Source organism: Fundulus heteroclitus, chromosome 21, assembly GCF_011125445.2.
Source record: "Fundulus heteroclitus isolate FHET01 chromosome 21, MU-UCD_Fhet_4.1, whole genome shotgun sequence".
NCBI classification, from domain to species: domain Eukaryota; kingdom Metazoa; phylum Chordata; class Actinopteri; order Cyprinodontiformes; family Fundulidae; genus Fundulus; species Fundulus heteroclitus.
Window position 1 is genome coordinate 4355910 of NC_046381.1, and position 26473 is coordinate 4382382.

Sequence of the window (26473 nt, forward strand, 5' to 3'; positions counted from 1 at the left end):
TCGTGTGCGATCGAGGTCGAGATGGCCTGAGGACAGGTGTGGGTGTCTGGCATTTCAAGAGCCGATGTCGAAGACCTTTAGTTCTGTATCTGACGTTTGTGTGCTGCGGGCGGGAGATCGTGTCGAGTCACGGATACAAGAAGAGACACAGAGGAAAAGGGTAAAAGAGTAAGAGAGAGCGAGACAGACATGTTGAGGGCAGAAAGTAAGGCCCTGAAATAAAAACCTGAAATGAAAGCATATTTCAAAGTAGCAGGCGAAGAGTCTCTTCCTTTTCTATGTGGGAGCTCTGATGGTGAAAGATTGACTCTTTATGATTATGACTGCGGCTGAGCACTCTGAACGAATTTCAGATCAGGGTGAGATGACATAGACAGTGTAAGGAAGTAAAATGACAGTAAAAATGTTCCTTTCCTTAAAAAAACACACCTAAATGGTTGTGGTATGATGTTATTTTATAATGTGATATCTTAAAATCATGCACGCCTTTCCTTCTAGTTATTTTTTTTACATCCATGCAGTTAAAACAAAACAAAATAATTTTTTTGGCACTGTCTGAAATGAAATCGTACTAAACCTTTTCCTCATTCAGCTTAATTAGGATTGCCACCATTTCTTCCACTTACTAAAGGACAAAAATAATGAGAGAATCTTCTTTTAGAGACGTCTGGGGTTTGGAAGCTGGAAGCTAATTCACAACGTTCGAGCTTAAAGGAGGCACACCTGTGAACGTATTTCAATGCAACACCTCAAACACACTGACTCCTTGTGTTGCTTGAATACAAAATCTAAAGAAATCAGCCAAGATATCAGGAGGAGAATTATAAACCTCCTGGACCTGAAGGTGCCACATTTGTCTGTTAAAAAAATTATTGTTTATGGTCTAAAAATACAATCATAGTATAAAAACAGCAGATTCGTGTAGACGCACGGCCTAAAACACAAAATAACTTATTTTATTATATTAATCATTTCGTCTCCAGTGGACTGAGCCTCAGTTTCTCCACTTCTGTTAGGAGGAACGGGCCACAACTCCAGCAAACTACTGTGATAAGCTTGTAGAAGGACCACCCCCCCCTCAAAAAAAAAAAATCGAGGTACAGTTGGTCAGCATATCAATTTCATAAAGAAACTAATTATTTTTCTAAACATATTCTCTCGTTATTCTGGTATTTAGCTAAAAGGAATTATTTAGCTAATCCTGAATGACCTAAAACAGGAAATGTTTAGTTTTATTTCATGTCAGACAGCGGGAAAAGGGTCACCTCTTTTGTTCCAGTGTTTTTAAATATAGTTTCAATTGCATACTGGGAAAATGTGCAACATTAAAAACAATGATTTATTGTGCTCCTTCCTTTTTGTATCCAAGTTAATATCTGTTACATCTGCCATAATATTAGGCATCTGATTGGGCAAAATTTGTTACACAAAAATTGAAATTTCGAAAAATAGAAAATATAGTAGAATGTAATTATTTGTGTGCTGTTTAGTAATAAAATTGCTCTACTTAATGCAGCTGCTGTACTAAAATAGCCTATTTAGTAAAATGTTGATCACATTTTAAGTACATATCACTCATTTCTGATTTAAAGCTGCGATGGTTTCATTCCAAAGACTGGAGCACTAAATATTGATTTGAACTCTGATCTGGACTATAAATTTAAGAGTTACTGGCAGCCAAAAATGACCAAAAACCCGCTTTACTGTGGAAATGTCCAACCAGCATTTGCTCTCTTTGAGCAGACCTGCTTTGCATAAAACATACATTTAGAAACCAAAGGAGGTATGACCTGTCCAGCCACGCCAGCAGGCTCTTGGCAGCGGTGATGAGGTCAACCACGGAGGTCAGCAGGTCATTGGGGAGCCGCCGTGAGCTCCTGCTTTCCAGCTGGCTGCTCCGCCGGCGGCTGGAGATGAAGTTCTGTAGGTTCTTGGCCGAGGCACCGAGCTTATGAGCCAGAGTCCTGACGCTCTCGGTCTCCAGACCCGAGTTCTAGACGTAAAGAGGAATAGATACGCAGATCAGGGAGCAGCAGAGCAAAACACTGTGAGTAATAATAACGTCTTGACCCACTCAATGAAAGACAAGCACTGCTTTTGTTTCCTTGCTTCCCATGATAATCGTTGTTTAATCTTGAAACATTATTAACATCAACATCATTATTCAGAATGGATAAAATAAGCTGAAACATTAAAGAGCGAAGTTCAAAGAGGTTACAATGGTGACAGCGATTTGAAGGATAGCATTTGTAACAAGCTTAATTTCAAGGCAACCAGTTTTTTCGTGAATGTGTTTCAGCAACTTGCACTGAAACTAATTTAAAGGGGAGTTTTCCATCATCCCAGCAGGGATTTTCTTCTCCACTGTCGCTACATGCATGCTTGGTGTGAGGGATTGCTGCAAAGTCAACAACACAATGCAAGCGACTGACAACTCTGGCCACATGTTTATCCAGAAGGAGCGTATGCTGCAAGTCAATGATTCAATACAATCTACTCAGTTCAATTCAGTGTTGTGTACACATCTTCAATGGACAACACACGTCATTTGACGGCACTTTACAAAGTCAGTTCACACAAATCATACAGACAGACTGGTTAAATCCTTTTCTAAGGAAACCCAGCAGGTTGCATCGAGTCGTTAACTTGCAGCATTAACTCCTCCTGGATGAGTGACAGTGGACAGTGGACAGCATCGTGTTGTTGACTTTGCAGCAATCTCTCATAACGAGCAGTCAAGTGGAGACAAGGTTTCCTTAGATAGAAAACGTTTTAACCAATCTGTCTGTATGATTTGATTGAATTGACTTTGTAAAGTATTTAGAGATGACATTTGTTGTTTATTGGTGCTGTATAAATACAATTTTTTAAAGAATTTACACAAGCGGTCCCATCAGGATTCACGTAACCACATAAACAACTCCCACCAAACCATAGACCCTAACGACCAAGGGGAGGGACAAGAGGGTCGCTAATTTAAATCTGACTTGGAACGCACCTAGGAGGATGGGCCTCCATGAGCCTAAAAGCAGCAGCTCCCAAACTCCAGGTTGCTGAGGTGAGAGCCTCCACAACTGACAAAAACACAAAGTGTATTTACAAAAACTGAGCAAAAGTTGGGTCGCCTTCTGCTTAAGCCTGCTGTTGTTGCCGAGACTCGGGTGACTGACAATCTGGGCAGGCAACAAGGCATACATATTTCCCATCTTCAATCTTTCTGAGCAAAAAGCTGCTTCCCTAACCTTTGTAACCCGCTCGCTGGATGTAAAAACACCGACTTATTTATTTGTAAATCAAATATCGGTACGGAAATAGTTCATTCTGTTTGGTATTTAGCCAGGGACTCTCCAGAGTGAAAATGAGGCAGGCGGCCTTTGCTTTGCTTTGGTGACACTTGGGAAATGTAAAGAATTGATGCAGGACAAAAACAATTTACTCCCGGCGAGTTGTTACTCTGTGCACCGGAGCGGAGCAGAATACATTACAGCCACGGCTTTAAAGCTGCCTAATAGCAGTGGAGAGCAGCACTGCGCCACAGAAACACTCACCAGCGCGCAGAGCAGGTCGACGGCCTCCAGGATGAGCTCCTGGTGTCCGATGCGCGACACTCCGAGCTCCTCCAGTTCGGCATGGCTGATCCTGAGGAGACGCTCCCCGGACACTCCTGCCCGCTCAAACACACTCACGTACTGCTGCAAACAGTCGTCCAGGCCTGAAATGAAGACACATACAGAGCTGTCGCTGAAAATCATAGATTTGATCATGAGAGAAATAAGAATGAAGCCTGATCACAGGAAACCAGCAGCTGCTAGCACCTGTTAACACACAGAGCTGGTAATAGTCCTCTGGCACTGACCGAGTTCACAAATGTGCTTGAAGCTTTAATGTTAAATGCAAACGATGGACAGAAACAACATGGCAGGAATCATGAATAACAATGTTACACACAAGAAAACACATCTGTGTGTTCTATAGTGTATTTATTTATTTTTGCTAAACTTTGTCTTGATGGATGCAAATTGTTAACCTGACGCCGCCAGATAGATTTGCTCCGCATATCCATCTGGAAACCTTCCGTTGAAGTAATTTTGGGAAGGGGCGAAAATACTGGTTAGCTGATTGGCCTATGTTGGTGATAGACGGGCCAAATAAACCAATCAGATCAACGAAGCATATGACGTACTCGTCCACGTGCTTTGTCGTCGCTCTGTTACGAGCGACGACGAAAACACAACCACAAGCCAAGCTACTCTTGCTGCTGCAGGTAAAGGCTTGTTAGCTCGTCAAAGAAATACTCTGTAATTCCGATAAAACTTGCTCGATAGCCACGCTAACGCTAGTTTCATCGGCTGAAGCCGCCATGTTCTTTAGACTGAACTGACGCGCTTCCCGTTGCGTCACACCTCAACCCGCTACAAAGCCAACGCTGATTGGACGTTCGTTTGGTGAACGGCTCCAAATTTTCTTTAACGGAGAGTAGCCAGACTGATCTGCGAGTGAAACCTTGAAAGCTCGCGAGATCAGGATGGTCTCACGAGGCTAGCAAATTGTGGGGGAAAAATGTGTCTAGGTTGTATAATATGGGGTAAACTGAATCTTTTCAGGTACATCGGTAGAGGGATGCTGAAGCTGGAAATGCCAGGCAGGAGGAGGACCAAAGAGGACATTTATGGATGGAGTGAAAAAGGACATTAAGGTAGTTGATGTGAGAGAAGAAGGGGCAAAAAACAGGGTAAGATGGAGAGGAATGACCCCTGAAAGTAAAATCTGAAAGAAGACATTTTATTTTGGTTGATTTGTTTAACTCAGGAGTTGAAACACATACCACATGTTGTTCTAAATTAGTTAAGTTAATTTAATCTCATTCCACATTCTTTAAGATGAACTTTAGTTTTCTAACTTAGATCTGCACTGAACCAGGATTCCCTGAATTATTCTGATGATGGTGATCAACCATTTTATTGGTGTTTTTGTTTCTTTTGTGCACATAGTTCCTTAGCTTAGCTTCTTTTTATCTTCATTTTGCTTAGTAGTTTAGTTAAGTTTCACTAGCCTAGTAGAGGGGATTTGTTGATTGAAATATAGTGTTAATTCAGATAAACAGCATTATATAGTGATGTTCTCTGGATGTTCATTTTATTTCTGTTATTAAATTCTTGAATTTCCAGAGAAGTTGTCACTCATTTATTCTATGTGTGTGCAGAGTTTGCTGTTAAAAGAATGCCTGTGCTCGAATTATCCCTTTTTGAACTATTGTCCTAATATCAGCTGTTTGGACTGATATTCTCTGGACAATACCAAACAGACAGAGAGTTATTTATTAAACAATAAATAACTTAAAACAGTGCATACTGGCACAACAGCTTTTTAATTTTACTTGAGTCATATTATTACTCAAGTATAGCTTCTCTTACTTGAGTAAAATTGCTGGCTACTCTACCTACTGCGACTAACTTCATTAATAAAGAACATAACCGTTTTAACCAAAAATGCACCAGAGAGACAAAAACCTATATGAAAAATAAAGTTAGACTTCTTGTTTGTACATGAGTTTTTTTTTTTTTTTTTTTATGTTATTTTGCATCTGCTGAGCAATTTGGAGGTCTAATGAATGTACAGTAAACAGTAGATATTGTCATTGGAAGTACTTTGGACTTCCAATGACACACTGTATGTACATTAACTGCTGTAAGTATTGCTTTCAAGTTTAACGTTGGAAAAAAAAGGATTTAGAAAAGTGTTTCTGATATTTAGCCCTTAACTTTATATTTTTGTTTGTCCAGTTATAATATTTTAAAATATTAAATCATCAGCTGTTATGATTAGTTACTCAGTACCTGAATAGCCTTCCTCCTGAATACTTTTTTACTGTTACTTGAGTAAATTCTTGGCTGACAACTTTTACTTTTACTTGAGTAAAAACATGTTGAAGAAGTGCTACTCTTACTTGAGTACAATTTTTGGCTACTCTACCTCCTTCTGATTCTATTAATAAATTGTTAAACTGCCAGTATGTCTTACTTCAAACTTCAATCATCCAATCCAATAAATGAAAGCCAATAGCAGAATAAAGTGCCCTCATAGGAGGGTCTGACAAACTTTCCAACTGTCCTGCTCCAACCATCAATGCGTTTCGATTAAAAATGTGATACATTTAAAAGGAAATAACCAGACTTTCCAATATATATGCAAGATACTGTATGATGTCAAAAAGCATTGTCACCACAAAGCAAGAAATCATTGACCAAACAATTAGTTTCTTATTATGTGTGCACAAGATAAGTTGAATGTAGGCATAGAAATTAACTGCAAACTGCCCAATACAAAAAATGTGAATATATTAGCCTAAAAACACAGAAACAATAAATATGCATAAATAAAATGCTGTTTTACATTTGAAAAGTAAATGTAAATATGCAAAAAGAAGTACACGAAATACTACAGATGTGTTGACCAGTGATTGGAAAAAAAAAGGCCAAACTAACAGTTATCATGAGCTGATATTGTTCCCCGAAGGCAGAAATACTGTAAAGAAATCAGGCTTGAGTCATCCATCCATCCGTTATTTAACACGTCTATCCCCTGTGGGGTCACGAGGGGTTGCTGGTGCCTATCTCCAGCGTTCACTGGGCGAGAGGCGGGGTTCACCCTGGACAGGTCGCCAGTCTGTCGCAGGGCAACACAGAGACAGACAGGACAAACAACCTTTCACACACACTCACACCTAAGGAGAATTTAGAGAAGCCAATTAACCTACCTGTCATGATTTTGGACTGTGGGAGGAAGCTGGAGTACCCGAAGAGAACCCACGCTTTAAAACACCCTCAGAAATAGGCTACTAAACAGAACCTATTAAGTGACAAAACCGTTCAAAGAAATCAAATCATCTTTACAATTTCTTCTCCTGCTGAAACCTGCCTGTGATCAAATATGTATAGAAATGATAATAGAGTTTGATGTTATTAGATAAAGAGAAATAATGATTTTTTTGTTGCTGCAAGGGACTCGTTTTAACAAACACTTTTACTCGGCAATACGTACATTTTACAATCGATAAACCACACCCAGCCTAAAGTAGAAAACATATGGCTGCACTCCAGACTTTGTAATCAGCCTTTAGCATCATGCTCTCGCTGGTCGTTCCCCTCAGCAAACCCTTCCCGCAGTGGGGACTGATTCCTCTGCACAGGAAGGCGTAGTTAAACTGACGCTTGTTCCAGCTTGTTCTCGGTAGAACAACAGCTGCTGCGTCATGTTTTTCTGATGCTTTTCCTTTGGTTGCAGCTTTCTCTACTTCCTGGCCTTTTTAATATGAGAGCAGAACATCAAACGCATTGGTTCAAGAGGCACCTCAGGGCCGAAAAAGCAATTTGAGCATGAATTTGGTAAATGTGGTCGTCTTGGGCTTGTCCTGACGTGCAAAATGGGTAAATGGCAGCAAAAACAAATGAAAGAAACGATGTGCGAAATAGACGGATATCTACCGGATTCACACAACTGTGCAGCAGTGCTGCAGCCGCAGGCTTCCTGTAAAAACTGCACACTTTGAAACACATAGCACTTGAAATAAGTGTTCATACCTCTTGAATAGAAATGCATCACTTAAAGCAGAGCAGATTTACACTGAATTTCTGTTACGAAAACTGAAAACAGAGACAATTGTAGAATTAAGTGAGCTGCTGGTTCCAAACTATGGAGTCATTTAGACTAACAGAGTCTATAAATCAGACAAATTGTCATGAAATAAACAAAATAAAAATAATAAAAAACGTTGAAATGTTTTTAGTGTCCTGGCTGCTGATAATTCAGTGTGATTTTGTGACTGTTCTAAAATAAAGTAAAAGAACTGTGCGATGTACACGATCCAAATAACTGATTTGTGTGGAACAAAGATCCAGGTCTGCAGCTGCTTCTGATGGTCCATCAAAACAAAATAAATGTAGTTAATAAAGAAGCAACGTTTCTTGTTGTTTTTTCATGAACAGAGGCAAATGAAGACTTGTTTTGGGGAGTGGTGGATTAGCGGTTAAAGCACAGTGCTTGCATCCTTCAAGATCCCCGGTTTGAATCCCACAGACTGCCACTCTGGGTCCCTGAGCAAGACCCTCAGCCCCTGGCGTTGCACAGTGGCAGCCCACTGCTCCCCACTGCTCTGTTTAATTTTATTATGTTACAATGACAAATAAAGACAAAATGCTGCATGTTTGGTCACTTTACATCAAAGTTCATTGTTTTAATGGGACTTTATGTGACAACACATTCATGGGAACATAAATATAGTTTACCAACTCTTTTAAAGGTAAAAATCTGAAAATTGTGGCACCAGCTGTCATGGTTCGGTAAGCCACTAAAACAGATAAAGATGAAGGTGTTTGATGGTAAATAAAGTAACAAGTATGGTGCTGGGGGCATGGTGCTGCTGGGGGCATGATATATATATATATATATATATATATATATATATATATATATATATATATATATATATATGAATTTAAATCATCCAAGGCGGTGTCCTTGGCAGCATGGCCTCAGTAAATTGTCTCCCCCCTGAAATGTTTATGATGTATGTTATGTTATGTTAAGGCGGTTGTACTGAAACAGTAATTTCCCTCCGGGATTATTAAAGTATATCTGATTCTGATATTTCGTTTTAAGAACTGAGTCTGAAATTGTAAATGAAGGTAATGCATGAAACTGACATTATGTGACTTTAGCAGCTCAGCGATATTTACTTTTAGTTTGCATCCCTTCATTGCCAAACCCACAGCAAATTAGAAAGGAGCAGAAAGTATTTTAAAGTTTCCGATTTTGTCAGAACAATTTTAAAAGTTGCTGCTGAGTCTCCGAGGGACCCAAAAACAAACATTGAACTTATAACAGGAGTCAGGATGCCGGAAGTAAAAGGTGTAACGGAGGAGCAATCAGGCAGATTAGGACTTCACTTTCTGCTGGATTGCGTAACATCTGTGAGAATGTGTGGGACGATCATGGGCCTACCAGAGCGTGAGTGTGTGAGTGTGGCTGTGCGTGCATTGTTTAAGTGTCTGTGTCTGGTCGGAGCGAGTTTGCTGAGTCAAAGGAAAGCAGATCAAGACAGAGCAGCTCAGCTGCAGCCCCTGGCTCCCAAAACAATGAACGCATCCAGAATCAAACCGCTCGACAAACAGGCAACAGCAAACACACACACACACGCTTACACACACCTCTCTGAGGAGGGAGCATTGATTTCCCTCGCTTCAAGTCCCAGCTTTATAACACAGTCATCTATCATAACCACACTAACAAAGATTGGGAGGAAGAGGAAGGGAGGACGAGGAAAAGAAAAAGAGCATGAAGAGGAAAAGCTAAGAAGCCAGTTGCTAAATTGCTTTCACACACACACACACACACACACACACACACACACACACTTTTTTATGCCTTGTCACCCTCCCTGCTCTGTCCCTAAATCTGAAGTCTAAACGAAGCGTTCAGTCCCAGAATTGTACATATCAAGTTATGAAGAATGAAAAACCAGCTTCGGGCTGCAATCCATCACAAGTTTGAACTGCACTAATCCCTGCAGGAGAAAAAAAACGCAGATTCTGAGGTGTTAAAATGAAATGATGCAAATACGTTTCAAAGACTGGATCTTTATCTCGACGTGAAAGGAAACTTGACAAGACATCGCCCCCGAACTGCCTCTCCGAACATTTCCAAGTGGATGAGTAGGATATTCGGAGCAAGAGCCTCTGCTAAGAAGCATGAGAGGATGAGATAAGAATAAAGACATCAAACTGCTTGTACCACCCGGTCACTCGAGGTCCAGACGTTCTCTGAAGACTAACAAAGAAGCATCGATTTTCTGTACATCTCAGCGTAATTTTAAGGGCTCGTTACTGTCCGTAAAATGAAAAGTCATTGAACTGTTTTGATCATTTACATTTAATCTTCCGCTCAGCCCATAATGAATTGTGTTTTTGGGCAGAAATGCCACGGAAATTGACACAGGACTTCATTCTGTAATCGGCGGGTTGTCGGTTTGATCCCCCCCTCTGACTGTCTCAATCGTTATGTGCTTGGGCAAGACCAGCTTTGCCTTCTTGGGGGGTCAGAGGGCGCAGTGGCGCCGATGTATGGCAGCCTCTTCTCTGTCAGTCTGACCCAGGGCAGCTGTGGCTGCTAACATAGCTCACCACCGTCAGGGTGTGAATGGGTGGATGACTGATTGAAGTGTGACGCGCTTTGGGGTCTTATGGATTTAATAAGACGTTATATCTGTACAGGCCATTTACTACTAATAATAATAACAACAATAATAATGTTAAGTATGAATATGAAAACAAAGCCTAATAAATAAAGAATGAGTAATTGGTGATCTAATTATATGTTTATTTTTATATTTATGTTGATTTATTCTATCTTATGCTATCTGTTTAAAAAAAATTAATAAACATATAAAGAAATATATAAATACTGAATAATATATTAGATTTAATATTATATTGTTTAAATTTATATATTAGTTTATGTATCATGATTTGCTAACCTGAACTATCGATAGAAGACTATCCATCAGCTTAGATCATCTGTTATTACCAGCTATTAACATAGAAAGTACTCCTGGATAAATGAGTGCTTCTGAGCTTTCTGTGTCTCTGCTCTGTTTTCTCTAACCCCCAGTGGGTGAAGGCAGATGAGCGTTCACACTGAGCCTGGTTCTGGTTCTGCTGGAGGTTTTTCCTTCCCGGTAAAGGGGAGTTTTTCTCTCCACTGTCGCTTCATGCATGCTCAGTATGAGGGATTGCTGCAAAGCCATCAACAATGCAGATGACTGTCCACTGTGGCTCTACGCTCTTTCTTTCTTTCAGACTCTTTTAGTTCAACTCTATCACCTGGTGAAGTTAAGCATCTACCTATCATAACCTTTTAGCTCAGCTATCTGTAAGACTGGATATTAGCCTTAAGTTTCTTCTTTCTGCTTGATTGGCTGTCTGTTAGTTTGACTCGTTATCTTTCTTGACTCGCTGTTTGCTCGCTTTTCTTCCAGGTGAGAATACCCTTTTGCCCCGTAACAGCTCTTACATGCATCTTTATTATGAGAGATTGCTGCAACGTTAACGATACAATGCAAGCAACTGTCCACTATTAATACATGTTCATCCAGGTGTGAATGCTGGCAAATCGATGACTCTATGCAATCTGCCAGGTTTCCTTAGATAAAATACTTTTTTAACCCGTTTGAATAATAAACAGAAAGTAACTGCATTGTCTGACAACTATGATTAATCCGACTTGGAATTTGTCCATATGATTCGATTGAATGGACTCTGTAAAGTGCCTTGAGATGATGTGTTTTGAGTTGGTGTTATATAAATAATCTGCATTGAACAAATCCAAAACTGAGACAACATTAAATGCTACCCGGTGCAGGTAAGATAACCACCACTGATAACAACTTGACAAAACCACACTTGAAGTAACTGAACCGTTCAACACTTTCACTCGTGCAGTGCTGTAAAAGTTGGCTTCAACATTTGAGATGGCTTCTGGCCCTCCAATTAGTGTTTGGGAATTTTTTTTACACTGCAGTCTTGTTTTTCGTCTAATAGGAGATTGTATCCCCTTGTCCCAAACCAACTGAACTTGTGATGTGATGACAGTTAATAGCAGTGAAGTCTAGCAGAAATGAAAGAAGTGAAGCTGATTAAAACAATTCCGCCTCGCGCAGGCAGATCGTTACTCCTGCTGAAAGAGGCAGCGAGAGGCGCAGGAGCAGAAGAGGAGAGATGTACTGTGTGGCGAAAGTTCACCGATAATCAGCATCGCTTATCGCTGGTAGTGAGGGAGAGCGTGAATGCCCTGAATACTGATGAGTCAAATTGCAAGTGGCATCAGCAAGCATACATGCCCACACAGTGTGCAATAAAAAAAAAAAGTGAAGCGTTGCCATATGGTTAATTTTGGATACAAGATAATGCAATTTTCTCATCCAAAAAAAAAAAAAAAAACTTTATCAGCTTAAGCTTAAAAATCACATTTTCCCCACCTTAAGGAGTTCATTAGCAATTATTTTTAGTCTTAAAATCATTACTTTTATCAAACAGTTTTACCCAGGGCTGACAACTCATGCAATTCACACTTTTATCTCCCTCTCACTGCACCCATGCGTTCTCCTAGTATAAAACACATTTATAAGCGATAGCATCCTAAGATAAAAAACAAGGCTTTGAATGTGCTCCTCAAAAATACAACAGCATCAGCACAATAGAGCAAAAGCATTGTGCACCAGTTTTATCAGACGATAGGGAGGAAATTAGAAATAGTCACATATTCCCATCAATAAATATCCACGCGCTGTGTTCTGAGTTATGTGACTCTTATTGGCATCAATGCATCTTAGCTATTTCTGTATTAGTGGCAAGTAACAGATCATGGTGATTTGCATATTCTTGCCAAATTTGGTTGTAGTAACAATCTGCTTTAAAAAAACAAAAACAAAAAAAAAACTACTAATGCAGTGTAAGCAGCCAAAATATTGGGTTCAATTGATTTTTATACTTCCTTACATTTCTGTAAATCATTTAATCAGCCCAGATACTCATAACAAATTTCTCTTTTTGTAATTGGAGTTTAATGTAGGAAACTTATGATTTTTCACGGATTGCACATATTCCTTGTAAACAGCCATCCAAGCAAGCATGGCAGCACTTTAAAGGTTTTAAAAATGGTGTCTACATGAGCTGCTATCTGACTTAAAAGGCTTACATTTTCATGGTCTAGAGCAAAAAATGTAAAGTGGTAAAATTATGAAATCTAAATAAATACTAATAAACCTTTCCATTGATTTTGAAGGAAAATAACTGATTTAAACAATTATTATAGCTTTAATAGTTAGCTTCCTTGAAAAAAATCCCTTTGTATATATCAAATTGATACATACAATTTATGGCTGGCTGCTTATTGGCAAAATAAAAACAAGGATGTAGCAGGGAATTTTTCTACAAAGATCTTCTGCGCAGGCATGGGCACAGGAGACTAGGATGCTCCTCGGTCTTTTGCTGTTTGCAGTTGCATTAGACTGACAAACAACAAAAAGTAATGGGTGCGATACAAAACACACTTCTAACTCGATATCACCGTATGCAGATGATATTTTGACTCCTATGCCAGCTTTACTACAGACAGTTAAAAGATTTAGCACTCACACAGGATGCAAGGTAAACTGGGGAAACAGTGAACTGAAGCCTGTGGAGAGCAAAGACCCAGCTGTGTTTAAGAGACACAATTTAAAACTGGGCTGGGATAAATTCACATATTTAGAATTAGCTGTTACAAAAAAGCATAACTCCCTATTGAAGCTAATTTTATGGTTATATAGCCTAACACATGCTGTTTCTCGATTGGGGCTACTCCAATCTCTCCCATTGGTCTCAAAAATTTATATTACAGTTGCAGTGTCATGAACCAGAAACAGATGAACCCAGTATTCAACCAGACAAGCAGAGGTTAGGTGAAAGAACATTTATTTACAAAAAGCAAAAGCCAAAACGGGGATCAAGACAAAAATGGGAAGACTGCATCCAATAACCAAAAATAACAAAAAGGCAGTCACAGACAAAACTATAAGCAAAAACAGGGGATAGGCTAACTCAAATATCCAGAGGCAAACAAGGTCAGAAGAACATGTAAACAGAGAGCATTGAAATCTGAACTTGACTCATCAACTGGGCACAGAAAAAACAAACAATGATGTGGCAGATTGCAGGGGGCAGAGGCAGGTATAAGTAAGGGAGTGATCAGGTGAATGGAGTGAAACTAATTACTGACATGGGTGGAGCTAATCGGGAACAGGGAAGTGCTTGGGAGTAAACTGAAGCCGATTGGATGGTGACTGGTGAAGGGGAGTGACAGGAAGACAAAAGAATGCTGGCAGGTGAACTGAACTTAGACTGGTGACAGAAATGGTCTAAAACAAAATCAAACACTAAGACAGAACCAAAAATAGAAAATGAACTTAAGGCAGGAGAGTGAAGTAATTGATCCAATACAAACAAAAACTATAACCAAACCCAAACATGCAGTCCATGACATGCAGTCCAGTTGTGCATGATGGTATTCAGATTTGGAAACAAATAAAGCATCTTAAGCGCAGCGCTCTGCCCGTCACACTAACACTGTATACAAATGCATCATTTTCTTTTTCAGATGTGGATGGGGCAACTGTCAGATGGAAAGAGTTGGTATTGTATTGTGTGGAGGACTTGTACATGTGTGTGTCATTCCAGCAGCTTCAGCAGAAATCTGGACTGACTTGCACAGTTTTATTTAGGGGTTATTGAGTTATGGAGAGAGATATTTTCCAATATTATTACAAACAAAGAACATGTTTCAAAAAGAGAACTTTGAAAGGTGGAGCAAAGATGGTTTTCAGTCTGAGTGCATGGTAGCAACAGCATTTTAAAATTTATAGAAATGCTCTCGCTAACGTCCATGCAAACCATTTAAATTGCGTCTTCGCTCCACCCTTCAAAGGAAACCCTGCCCACAGAAGTGCAGAGAATGTAATCTAAAAAGATGACTCGAAAAGAATACAATTTGTAAAACTCTGTCTCCAAAACACCAAACTGCAAAAATTTAGGTTAAACATTTGCATACACATTGAAAATTACTCTCAAAACCTTTCTCATTGAGAAGTTTTATTGTAGCTCCATTTTTGAAACGTGTTAGACAAATGTAAGAACTCATCTTGACTTCGTTGACAGTGCATCACCGGATAAATGAGACTGTATAACCAAAAAACTACGCTCATCTAATTTATTCACGATGTATTACAAGAACTTAGACAAGTAAATATGGATAGTATAAAGACGGATTGGGACGGGGAAGTGGGGGTGAGAACAACAGATGACATTTAGGAAAAATGTCTGAAAACTTTTAGTTTGTGTTACCGTAGTGCCAGGCACTGTCTAATCCAGTTCAAAAATCTACTGTTGGGCCCGCCAGCTCAGATTATAACAAACAATGAGATAAATTACCGTTATTATGCGGACGACGCACAGCTCTACATTACGTCACCAGGTGACCATGAACCCATTTAAGCACTAAGTAAATGCCATGAGGAAATCCATGCATGGATGTGCCAAATTTTTGTAATTTTGGCACATCCAAAATTACAAAATTTGAAGTAATACTGTTTGGACCAAAGGAGGAGTAATCTAAAGTTAGAACACAGCTTCAGCTAGTTACCACCGATATCACATAAGCATTTAGGTCTTATGCTCCACTTATCGGAAACAATCTCCCAGAAGACTGTAAAAGTACTGAAACCATGAGTTCTTTTAAATCAAGGTTAAAAACGCTTTTATTGCGCGCTGCCTCTGAATGTTCTATTGAAACTGTTAGATGAAACATTATTTGTTTAAGTTTGTAGTCCAACTTTTCTTTGTTTTCCTTTATTATGCCACTGCAATGTACTTTTCTTTTCTTACTTCCTATTCAAGCACAGCCCTTTGAATTGTCTTGTTACTGAAATATGTGCGCTACACAAATCAACGTTCCTTTCCTTGCCTTAGGTTACATTATTCAAAGGCAAAGTTACATAAAATCAGCCCTGTAAGAAATTTCAACCAAGCAAATGCAGATTTATTACATAGTTGTGTCCTAAGCTGCAGGAATTTTGGGATTTTCATTCTTTGTAAAAGTTTTTAAGTTTAAAATCAGACTGGATGCCACTCAGAACTCTCTGATGCCCTTGATCTGTCCTACGACCTGCTATGTGCAAAGAAACTCATCCTCTTAATCTGGAAAAAGAAGGGTGTCCAATTTTTGTAAAGCCTGGATCACAAAACTGACTGATACCCTGCATTTGGAGAGGATTTGTTACATCCTTATTGACAGACCATAGATGTTATTTATGGGAGAAAGGGACAGCTGAAATGTGCTTTACAAGCGAGTCGTATACCAAGGCAGTACCTACTGAGAAGGAAAAGTCATTGGGAAAGGGGGAGGGAGGCTTTCATAATCCTGTTTATGTCCTTGTCACATTTTTTGTTTTATGTATGTTTATGTAATGTTTTATGAAATGTTACAGTAAGAAATTGCTGGGTGTATCGGCTTCCTCTGTCAAACTTAGCGTCAGAAAATCTTGCCGACATTTTTGATTCTGCCATGTTCACTAGAGTGTCACTCTCAGATTAATCAAAAACTGCTTTTTTGAGCTAAGAAATATTTCTAAGCTCCAAACTTTGGTGTTAAAACCTGAATTAGAGATGATTATTCATGCTTTTATTTCATCTGGTCATAACTATTGTTGCAACCTTTTTATGTGTATGAAAAAGAAAGATCTTGGCCATCTGCGGTTAGTGCAGAATGCTGCTGCAAGACTTTTAACCAAGAAAGAGACAGCACATTACCCCAATTTTAACCTCTTTACATTGGCTACTGGTATATTTAGTTAATTTTAAAATTTTAGTCCTTACTTTTAGACTTTTCACTCTGTTCATTCGTTTAAGAAGCAGTTGGAGACCCACTTGTTCTGATTGGCTTTTAAGTAGTTTCTAACAAGTTTTATGCTGCTTTATCTTTATTATCTCTTTATATTTTTATTTTGTGTTGTTTTATGGTTGTTTATTGTCAAGCACTTTGTGGTTTTATCATGTGAAAGGTGCTATATAAATAAAGTTTACTTGCTTAATAAAAATCCACATTGTTTTGTGTCATGATTCGGGTTTTTGTTTATTTTGTCTCCCTCCAGCCTCCAGCCTCCTCCCTACTCTAGGTCATCTCCATCTGTTGCCACTAATTGGTCTACTCAGCTCACCTGTTCACCAGCCTACATGTACCTGCCTTAGCCAACTCATTGCTGCCAGAACATCTCTTCTCTTCTCATCCCGTCTTTTGTGGTGTAATGTGTCCTGTCATTACCAGATCCTGTATGCTCAGCCAGCTGGATTCTTCTGTTAAGGTCTGCCTATTTTCTCCGTGAGTCCCAGCTGCCCCATTCTGGTGGTTCCCCCAGTCCACATCGCTGGTTCTGTCATTACCTTTATCTTCCGGCCCACTGCTCATCCCTGCCAGCCTGCCCCATCTGCTGTAACTCATCTGTTCAAGTCCGGTTCTGCTTGCCTGCCTCAGCTGCCATTATTCATCCTCACAATAAACCTTTTAAACGTAACTCTGTCCGTCTGAATATCGAGTTCACCGGCGTAATCATTACAGTTTTGCATATAAACTAGGTGCAAATTTAATGTTACTGTGTATATTTTTTGTGTATTTTCATGTGAACTTGTTAAGTTCTGAGTTATTTTTTTCTTAAACCCATCTCAGGGTTGAACGGTGGCTATTGCAGTGCATGCTTTCGTCATCATAGCCCCGCCGGATATAAAAGCATCTCAGTCAGACACATGCCCCGTCGCCCCGTGTTCAGTGTCTCTTTCTGCTTTAAACGTTAGCCCATGTTAGTAATGATGCTGCTAACATGATTTTACCAGCCAGAAACTGCACCCGTTCTGTCCTCCACTGCCTCAGCAGCACTGGCTTCGTGCATCGCCGGCAGCTCAAATGGGATAGGTGAAAATCCTCCACTTTAAAAGACAGATCCGTGGCAAAACCAGCAAATGTCACTTTCCCTCATCCTGACCGTTGCCCTGCTTTATCCTCACTGTTCATCCCCACACTTAGCCGTGTCTCTTTTCAAAATTCTCTGGGTCGGAGTTATGCCTTTACATCAGGGTGAGCGACACTTTAAAGATATCAAATCCTTGTTGATATTTGTCATGTTACATTATGTTTTAAAATAAAAATATTGGAAACAAGATATTTATAAAAACGAATGGCCATGTTTTCAGCTGAGGAAAAAGGGAATTTCATCGCATGCAATACTTTAAATAAATGTCTGATATTACCAGCAAAAAAAAAAAAAGGAAAAAAGAGAGATCAGGAAGTACAAGCGAGCACCTTGAAAGTAAACAGTGGATGAGGGATATCTCCTCATCCACCAAAAACAAGAGGAAAAAACACAGTTCATGCCATATCTATTGAAGATAGCTAGAGCAGGGAGTAAACAGCCAGGCCATCAGGTATTCCACAGTGGTTGTTTATGAGCGTAAAGTTTAGCACGTAAGAAAATGCTTTCTTTAAGCAATTATTAGCGTAAGCAGTTTAGTTAATAGTCTTTTTTTTTTCAAATGAAGATGAGAATGTTTGACTGCGACTGCTGTCTGAGTACTTTAATCTCCCCTTCATTCAACTGGCGCTACACATTCTACATGTGAGGCATTATTTCAATTTACTTTTCAGGGAAAAACAGCCTTCTGTGAAAAACTAACAATAGTTAACCAATAACTAACTAGTAACTAATAGAATTTGATTGGCATGACAGAGGGGCTCTCTGGAACCACGTTTTGAGAGATACTGTACTGTCAGGACCTTCATGAGCAAAACTAGGACTGTCACAACCGCTGTATGAAGTATCTGGTGACAGTTGTTTGGAGGAATGAGAGAGCTGCCATTCATGGGCACCAGAGTAATAATAGCAGTCAGAACTGGAGCAGGAATTACATAATTTATTTAGTGTTGCCAAAACGTTGGCGTTGACATATCACACAGCTTTGAAATCCCTCCACCTGGTGTTGTTGAGGTAAATCTCCAAATTGCTGCCCTCAGAAAACTTTATAGCGTTTTTAGACCTTCATTAAAAATTTGTGATGATTTGAAAGTTAAACTTGTTTTGTTTTTATTCTTTGTTGTTGTTGGAATTGTCTAAATTCAAATTTCAAAATGGGGTTTCTCTGCAATGTAACTTTGTAACTTTGCTTATTAAGCCTCTCCTGCGCAGAATCTTAAACTTTTTGTTCATACTTTTATATTTCTACAAATAAAATTTAAATACCTTATATAAAGTAAAAATTCATGACATAAAAGACACCATGAATAAATAAGTTGCCAGTTTAAATGACAAGTATGTTTTTGATGGTGGAAGGAAACTGTAGGGTGCTTTTCAAAGCCAGGCTTGCATGCAACATAAGAAATAATAATTTATGAATATATCCGTCTTAATCAGTTTCTCACAATACCAATTATTCTGCTCCAGCTCAGCATTTTTTGCTTTATTTTGAAGTAGATGTTTATTCAAGGCTCCCCCCCCATCTGACCATTATTATGCAAGCATTGCTAAACAGTTTTATGCTTTGTTTTTATTTAAGCTGGAATTCGGACATTTTTATAATTAGATGAGCTACTCTTGCTTGTATGTTCACCCTCAAAGCTGCAAAAAAATTGTGCTCATTACAAGAGCTCCTCCTGTAGAATAACACAGGCTTTCTTCCCACCCATGTTTTTCTATAAATTGACAGAAAATCACTGTAGATGTCTGTGTGGGTTTGTTGTGTAATGAGCCAGAGCAGTCATATGCTCGTACCTGCATTTCAGTACGTCCATGTGTGCTAGAGACTGAAATCATGCGTGTGCTTGTGTTGGGCTGCTAGAAAAAGCGTGATTCATATCTGACTCACATACTTAACTCCCACAGTAGCACACTTTTCACAACAGCAGGCGAGCCAAACTCCCACAAACACCCTCTTTCTCTCTGTCATACGTACGGCTAATAAAATCAGATTTTGCACTCACTCCGGAGATGTTCACGAATCCGATAAAAGAGCCCGGCCCTCCCAGTCAGGTAATGTGTCATCTGGTCCAAGCGCTGCGGAGCTTTAGTAACAACAAAAGTTGGCCTATCTGCCTCTGTGAACCGTGCAGGAAAGATGTTTGTACAACAGCAGCTCTTATAAAACAGCTTTGAACCGGCAACCTCCATCCATCCATTTTCCAAACCGCTTTATCCCTCATGGGGTCGCGGGGGTTGCTGGTGCCTATCTCCAGCGTTCACTGGGCGAGAGGCGGGGTACACCCTGGACAGGTCGCCAGTCTGTCGCAGAACCGGCAACCTGTCAGATTAAATCCCAAAATCTGGAAACATTCTTAATATTAAGAAAATATTTAGTAATACCAGAATACTTAATGCTAATTTTAGAATGTTTTGCTCATTAAAGGTCACTTATAGTGTTCTTCTCTCTTTGTCTATTTATTTATGTTTTTTAAAAAAATGCATCTGTCAGAATTTGCCCCTTAAAAAAACATTTTTAAGGGGGAAATATTGACATATGTGACATTTTTGTAGAAAGTAGTATGTAAATGAATCGATCCCCCTGCACCACTCAAAACTGTTCCTAGAAAATAAATATAATGTGTCAGCCTGTTTCTTCTCATTTCTTTCATGAATGTCATTATTAACCTCAGTCTGCACTATACATTTTATATTGAATTCTTTGACATTGCACAATTTAGGCCATGTTTTAGAAATTAAAGTCTACGTCAAAAGAAAGACAAAAACTAACAAAAACAAACAGAGACACAACCAATAAAATGCAAAAAGTGTTTTCCCCCCATTCTATATGTGCAAACTGGATGATTTTTTTTCAGAGGAAATTTTTATTTGTGTCATGATCCCGGCACTGATTCCTGGTCTGATCACTCATTTTGCACAGCTGCTTAGCTTCGCCCTATTCTTCATTACCTCTCATCTGATCTACCTGCATCAATCAGTATATAACCAGCCTTCAGACCAGTCATCAGTGCCAGATCATACATGCCTATTGGTGAGGCTTATCCAGCGTTATTTGTTTCTGATTGACCTGTTGATGTTGACCCGATTTGCCTCCGGATTCTGAGCCAGCCTGACCCCTGTATACCTGTTATTCCTGCCCAATTTTGACTGCTTGACCTCGTCTAGCCTGTAAGCCTGATCGTGTACCGAACTTGGATCTGTGTCCCGACTCTGCGCTTGGATTCTGTTCTGGACTATCCTGCTCGTTTGATTACCTGGATTTTGACTTCGGACTATTCTGTGACCAGACTCTGTCGTGCCCTGTTTTAGTTTTCATATCCGTCATCCCGTTTCCAACTGACAACCTGCCCAAAATAAACCTTCTTTAACTCACTTTCCACTTGTCTGGCTGAATACTGGGTCTACCTGTTCCGTTCCTGACAATTTGATTGTATTTTGTTTCATTTTCAGCTGCATCATTAACTCTGATCAACTAAACGATTTTGTGCAAAGTCATTCTCCACCTGTGTCTCTTGGACAAACATTGCCACAGGAAGATTCAACATAACACAATATTCAACATAACAAAATATTTTTCCTTTTTTAATGAATGATAATTTCAGCTTTCAACTTCCGTATAAAATATTCCTGTTTTTCTGAGTTTTTAATCTTTTACATTATACTTTGAAATTATTCATTATCCAAAAGTATAATTTGTGCCTGAAAGTGTCAACAATTAGCTAAAAGCTGTTTCTGATCATGTCTTGTGTTTTGCACAAAATAAATTAAAAGTTGTCACACACAAAAACAAAAGAGAGAAACAGATTGTTCTATTTAGTTTGAATGCATAGCAAAGACCTTGGGGGGAAAAAACACTGATTTCACAACAAAATAGACAACCTGGCCAGCTTTTATAACATTTGCATAAACAGAGCATATAAAATAAAATAAAATAAAATAAAATCTTCTTGGATCAGAAGGGCATAGTTTGAAAATCATATCCCACTGAAACAGTAATAGCAACAAAAATGGGCAGGACAACAAAAAAGCAGATATATAAGCGCTATATAAATAAAATTTAATTGAATTGAATTGAATAGATACCAAAACCGAAATGTTTTAAAATTTGTTCTACACTCAGTCATTATAAGAATTAAATGATGCTTTAAACTTACAAAGAAAATCCCACAAATTTCACCTTGTATCCCATTTCCCATATGTATTATGTTCATGTGTTCGATGTTCCATTCAACTTTTGATCACATTTCTCACATGTGTACCACATTACATTTTTCCATGTGAATGTCATTAGATTATGCTCTGTGTAATACACTTTAAACATTTGTCAAAATGTAAAAGTATTTAAGTAGGAATGGAGGATTGTTATACAATTGTATGTTTTTAGCGTAAACATTTTGTGATATACTGTGAGTTTACATTATTAAAAATGTGAAAAATGGAATAAGTAGTTTAAAAAATAAACACTGACACCAATCTGCAATGTCAACCACTTATTTAGTTTTATTTCTTTAATTTAGATTTTTTATCAAAACTAACACAAAAACAAAGCGATTGGCTATGGTTTCAAAGTGTTTTGTGAGTTGTTAAATTTGTTTTCTGAAACGTAAATTTGTTTCAGATTTTGTATTGTTGGTTTGCACATCCCGGCCACTGTACTACGCCGTAATTGGCAGTCAAAACCACGGACATTAAACATGCATTAATCAAGTTGTTAAAACACATAGCTGCAGAACACAATCACATGAACAAATTATCAAGTATAGATGAGACTTTATCATTTGGCCCTGCAAACAGCAATCAAAACCAGCTGAACTTCAAGTTATCATGTCTTATATGAATGATTAAAAAAAATGTGGAAATGTCTGGTGTTCTCACACCAAATCACAATGCAGTCAATTAATCATGCTCCAAGTTGTTTGGCAGTAAATAAAACACGTAGCTGTCTTTGCTCTTTCTATATACAACAGTCAATTCTGTAAATTCAGATGTGATGGATGAGATGTGAAGGATTATGTGTTCGATCTGGCACCTGGATTGACCACAGTCCGTTAAAAAAAAAAAACTAGGACGTGAAACACATCATTATGCAAGAGAAAATGCACTTTGAGCCATCAGAACAGCTAATGCGTACAAAACTGATATGACAAAGTTTGCCATCAGATATTCTCACAAAAAATGAGAAAATGTACTTATTGAAAAATAAATCATATATTCATTTGACAATAATCAGGGTTTTAACTCGCTACAGATGGTCAGTTATTTGCTAACTCTGCTACTTCACCTATTAAAACGTAAAAAAAGACATCATTTTATCTCAGAAGATTTTTAACAGATTCCTTTAAGCTTGAATCAAGGTAAATAAAAGTATACACCATCTCTTAACAAGTTTTATACTCTTGACATGAATTCAAAACTAAGTTGAAAGTTATTTAAATCTTTTGAGTTGATGTTATGGAGCTACAGTGAATATTCCAAACTACAATGTGTTCACGTTCACCAAATAGCTAAGAAAATCTGGTAATTATGTTATTTTTTAAAGAGTCAGGAAGGACTGGAGGAGTATGTCTTTGTCAAAAGCCTTAGTTTAATCTGTGTTTTTTACAAAGCTTAGGTCCAGGGCAGGAGAAAAAACATGCATGGAGGAAAAAAATAATACATAAAGTTTTCCAAGTTAACATTGTGGAAACTCCATAATCACAGCAGAGGAAGGCATTCTAGTCAGATGCACCAAAGACGAACTACAAATCATCAACCAAAAGGATGGTAGTGGCACTATCATGCTGTGGGGTTGGTGTTCATTGGAAAGACATTGAGAAAAGGTTGTGGTTGCCAGATCCAGGCAAATTGTAACAAGAAACTGGGTGGGAGGGACTCAAATGACAACTTAGTTTCCAAAGATTCAGTTGTTTAATGACAGTCCAAAGGTCAGTACACAGAGAATCAGTCAAGAGGTATGCAAAAACACTGGGCTGAGGCAGAGTCAAAGCTCAAAATAGTTCAAAAAGTCACTAGAGGAGGGGTCACCAACATGGTGGCCCCCAAGGACCACATGTGGTGCCCTCAAGCCTGTTAAAAAATAACGCAACCCTCCATTTAGCTGCATCTAAAATGTTCTTTTATTTAATTGCTCTTTTTATACTTGTATTTACATACATTTAAAATGCTAACTGCATTAAAAACAAGTTTATATTACATAAAGTGAAGGTGAATTCTGACTCTTCTAGTTCAAAGGTCAGTACAGGCAGCCCTTCGTATGAGACAGTACCGACGAAGCAGCTCTCATCTTCTAAAAGGTTGGTGACCCCTGCACCAGAGGCTAGAAAGCTTGGGAATAAAAGGTCTGGAGCGCTTGCTGGTAGAAACAAAGACGAACTGGCATGGAAGGAAGGGAGCAGACGGATTAAATACACACAGGAGGAGACGATTGAGAGCAGGTTACCCACGGTTCAACCCTAAGTGGGCAGCACTAAGATTGTTTTGAGACAAATTTTGCAGAACTAAACAAGCTCACATGAAAATGGAACAGACGTTACAGTCGTAAAGCACCAGAAGAACCAGTCCATATTGGCTAAATGGGAGCTATTTAAAATTCATGTGGCAACAGACGTGTCTCAGTCTGTTCAGAGGGTCAGATTAGACAGAGCGGCTCTGTGGCCGATAAAGGCAGGGCTGTGAGCAGGTTCGTCTGTCTCGTCTGTCTTGTTGCTTGTGTAACTGTCGTGATCTAAACACATTTTATAATGAAATGTTGGCAAAGATTGCAGCAGTGAAGCTATAAGTGGGCCTGTGTGGTTTATTTACGAAAACTAAATCAGCTGAAGAAACAATGTGCATCTACAGGTTAAATTGATGGAAATACAGACCTCTGACGTTTAAAGTCAGCTCCTTAATAGAGCCCAAACAAAAAAGCAGTAATTGGATGTTGAAATAAAGGCAATTTACAGTACCAGAATAACAATACCTAGAATAGGATGGCATAGCGGTGAAATCATGCCCCAATTGTCAAGCAGGAGCTTACTGTGGGACTGCTTTGCTGCTTGTGGTGCAGGTGGACTGGACATTGTGGATGGAATAACGAATGTTTCTGGTGTCCGAGTTGTAGTCATGAACCGCAGCTTCATGACTAAGCCTCAACACCATTAAACACTTGTTAACAATACCTGTACGGTGGGTCTCCACCAAAAACTGTCGTCAAGGAGGAATTAGTGAAATGTATACCTCTTTCACCTTATTATGTCATTTCAATGGCAAAGGAAGGCACAAATCTGCAGGAAAGTGCATTTATTCTACCTTCACACTGCAGGTCTTGATGCTCATTTCCGTTGTTTTTTTTGTGTGCCGAAATCAGATTTTTTTTTTTAGGTGGCCGTTCATACTACTATTAAATGCGAGTGACATCATACTTCTGTCTGAAGAAGTAAAGAAGTAAAGCGACCCGGATGCACTGATAACAGAAGGAGACGTCACACAGCAGCGTGCTGTTTACGGAAGTAATGGTGCTCAATAAAGTTCTGTGTTCAATAAAGTTTCGTAAAAAAAAAAATAAAAATAAAAAAATTTAAAAACATAGATGCTGGCCGGCATCTCTCCTTGTTATTATTAAAAAGCTGTTGAGCAATTAGAGCCCACAATATTAAGACCACATCATAGCAAGACTAAATGAGGTAAGAAAAAAACAGCACAGCTACTAACAATGATCCTTTTATGGAGCGCTAGCTGCTGCTACTGTGTGTGGATGTGTAGTGTGAGACAGGAGAGGGACGTGAAAAACGGATAAAATGTGACATGCCAGTTCAGAATGCAGACGCTCTGAAAAATATAGAATTTTTATCAGAATTCATACCACACATGAAATTGGCTCAAATCGGATTTTTTGGGGGTGCAAAGATCGGATATTGGCCGCATTTTCCTGCTCTGTGATCGTAGCCTTAAACACTTTCACTTGACAGTGTAGTTGACGGCATCTCTTATTATCTCATTGTTTTGACCCCTTTGGGGGGGCGCGATCCTAGATGGTCAGCTGGAAAGGCTACCAGTACTGACCTTTGAACTAGAAGAGTCAGAGTTCACCTTAACATTATGTAAAATAAACAAATTTTGTCATGCTTAGTTATAGATATTGTCATTTTTAAATGTATATACATGCAAGTGTGAATAAACAGGAAGAGTAACGGAATAAAATAAACGTTTAGATGCAGCTCACAGGTGGATTGGGCTTTTTTTAGAACAGGCTCCTGGGCGCCACATGTGGTCCTAGTGGGCTACTTGGTGTCCGCGGGCCCCATGTTGGTGACCCCTGCTCTAGATTGATGTTACTAGTAGGAATAAAGATAATAGTGTAGGACCTCAAATGCTAAAAGGCGGGCCGCAGCCTGAAAAGGTAATACCTGCAGTAGCATAAAATACAAACTGGATGACCCAGTCAGTCCAAATCAGGGAGCAGATATGAGTGGGAAGAATGGAACATGGGATAAAGAGAAGTTTGAAGGAGATGGCAGACACAGATTAGGATCAATAATGTCTTTGAATGGTAAATAGGGATTAATTTTCTACTTTTTACAGTTATAATGTAGGTTAGGGCCTATTTCAGATTATATCCTGGTTCAAAGCAAGGCTGTCAGCAGGCCAAGCTAGAACCACAGTGTGAATAAATCAACCTGTGCACTCAATTCCTGTTTTTTGATGTTCATTGAAGTTTTTTTTGACATACAGTCATTCAAGAATCAGCCCATCTGTGCGTTCTCCAAAGACAGGTTCACATAAATTATTAAAGGCCCCAAATTATATTTGAAATTTATGACCGTGACAAGTGAACCTCTCACTGGAACTGTAGATGGCTTCCTTTCATGGCAGTCGTGGTTGGAT

General features: G+C 38.9%; 1 protein-coding gene across 1 annotated transcript in view; it reads right to left on the bottom strand.

Annotated features, from left to right (window-relative positions):
- The window catches only part of cnksr2a (connector enhancer of kinase suppressor of Ras 2a), a 95543-nt gene that overhangs the window by 58506 nt on the left and 10564 nt on the right, over window positions 1-26473 (bottom strand). The window contains exons 2-3 of the mRNA XM_036124870.1: window positions 3549-3712; window positions 1791-1993 (exon numbers count right to left, since the gene is read on the bottom strand). Coding sequence (XP_035980763.1) covers window positions 1791-1993; window positions 3549-3712 — 367 coding nt within the window. The remainder of the gene's footprint in view (window positions 1-1790; window positions 1994-3548; window positions 3713-26473) is intronic.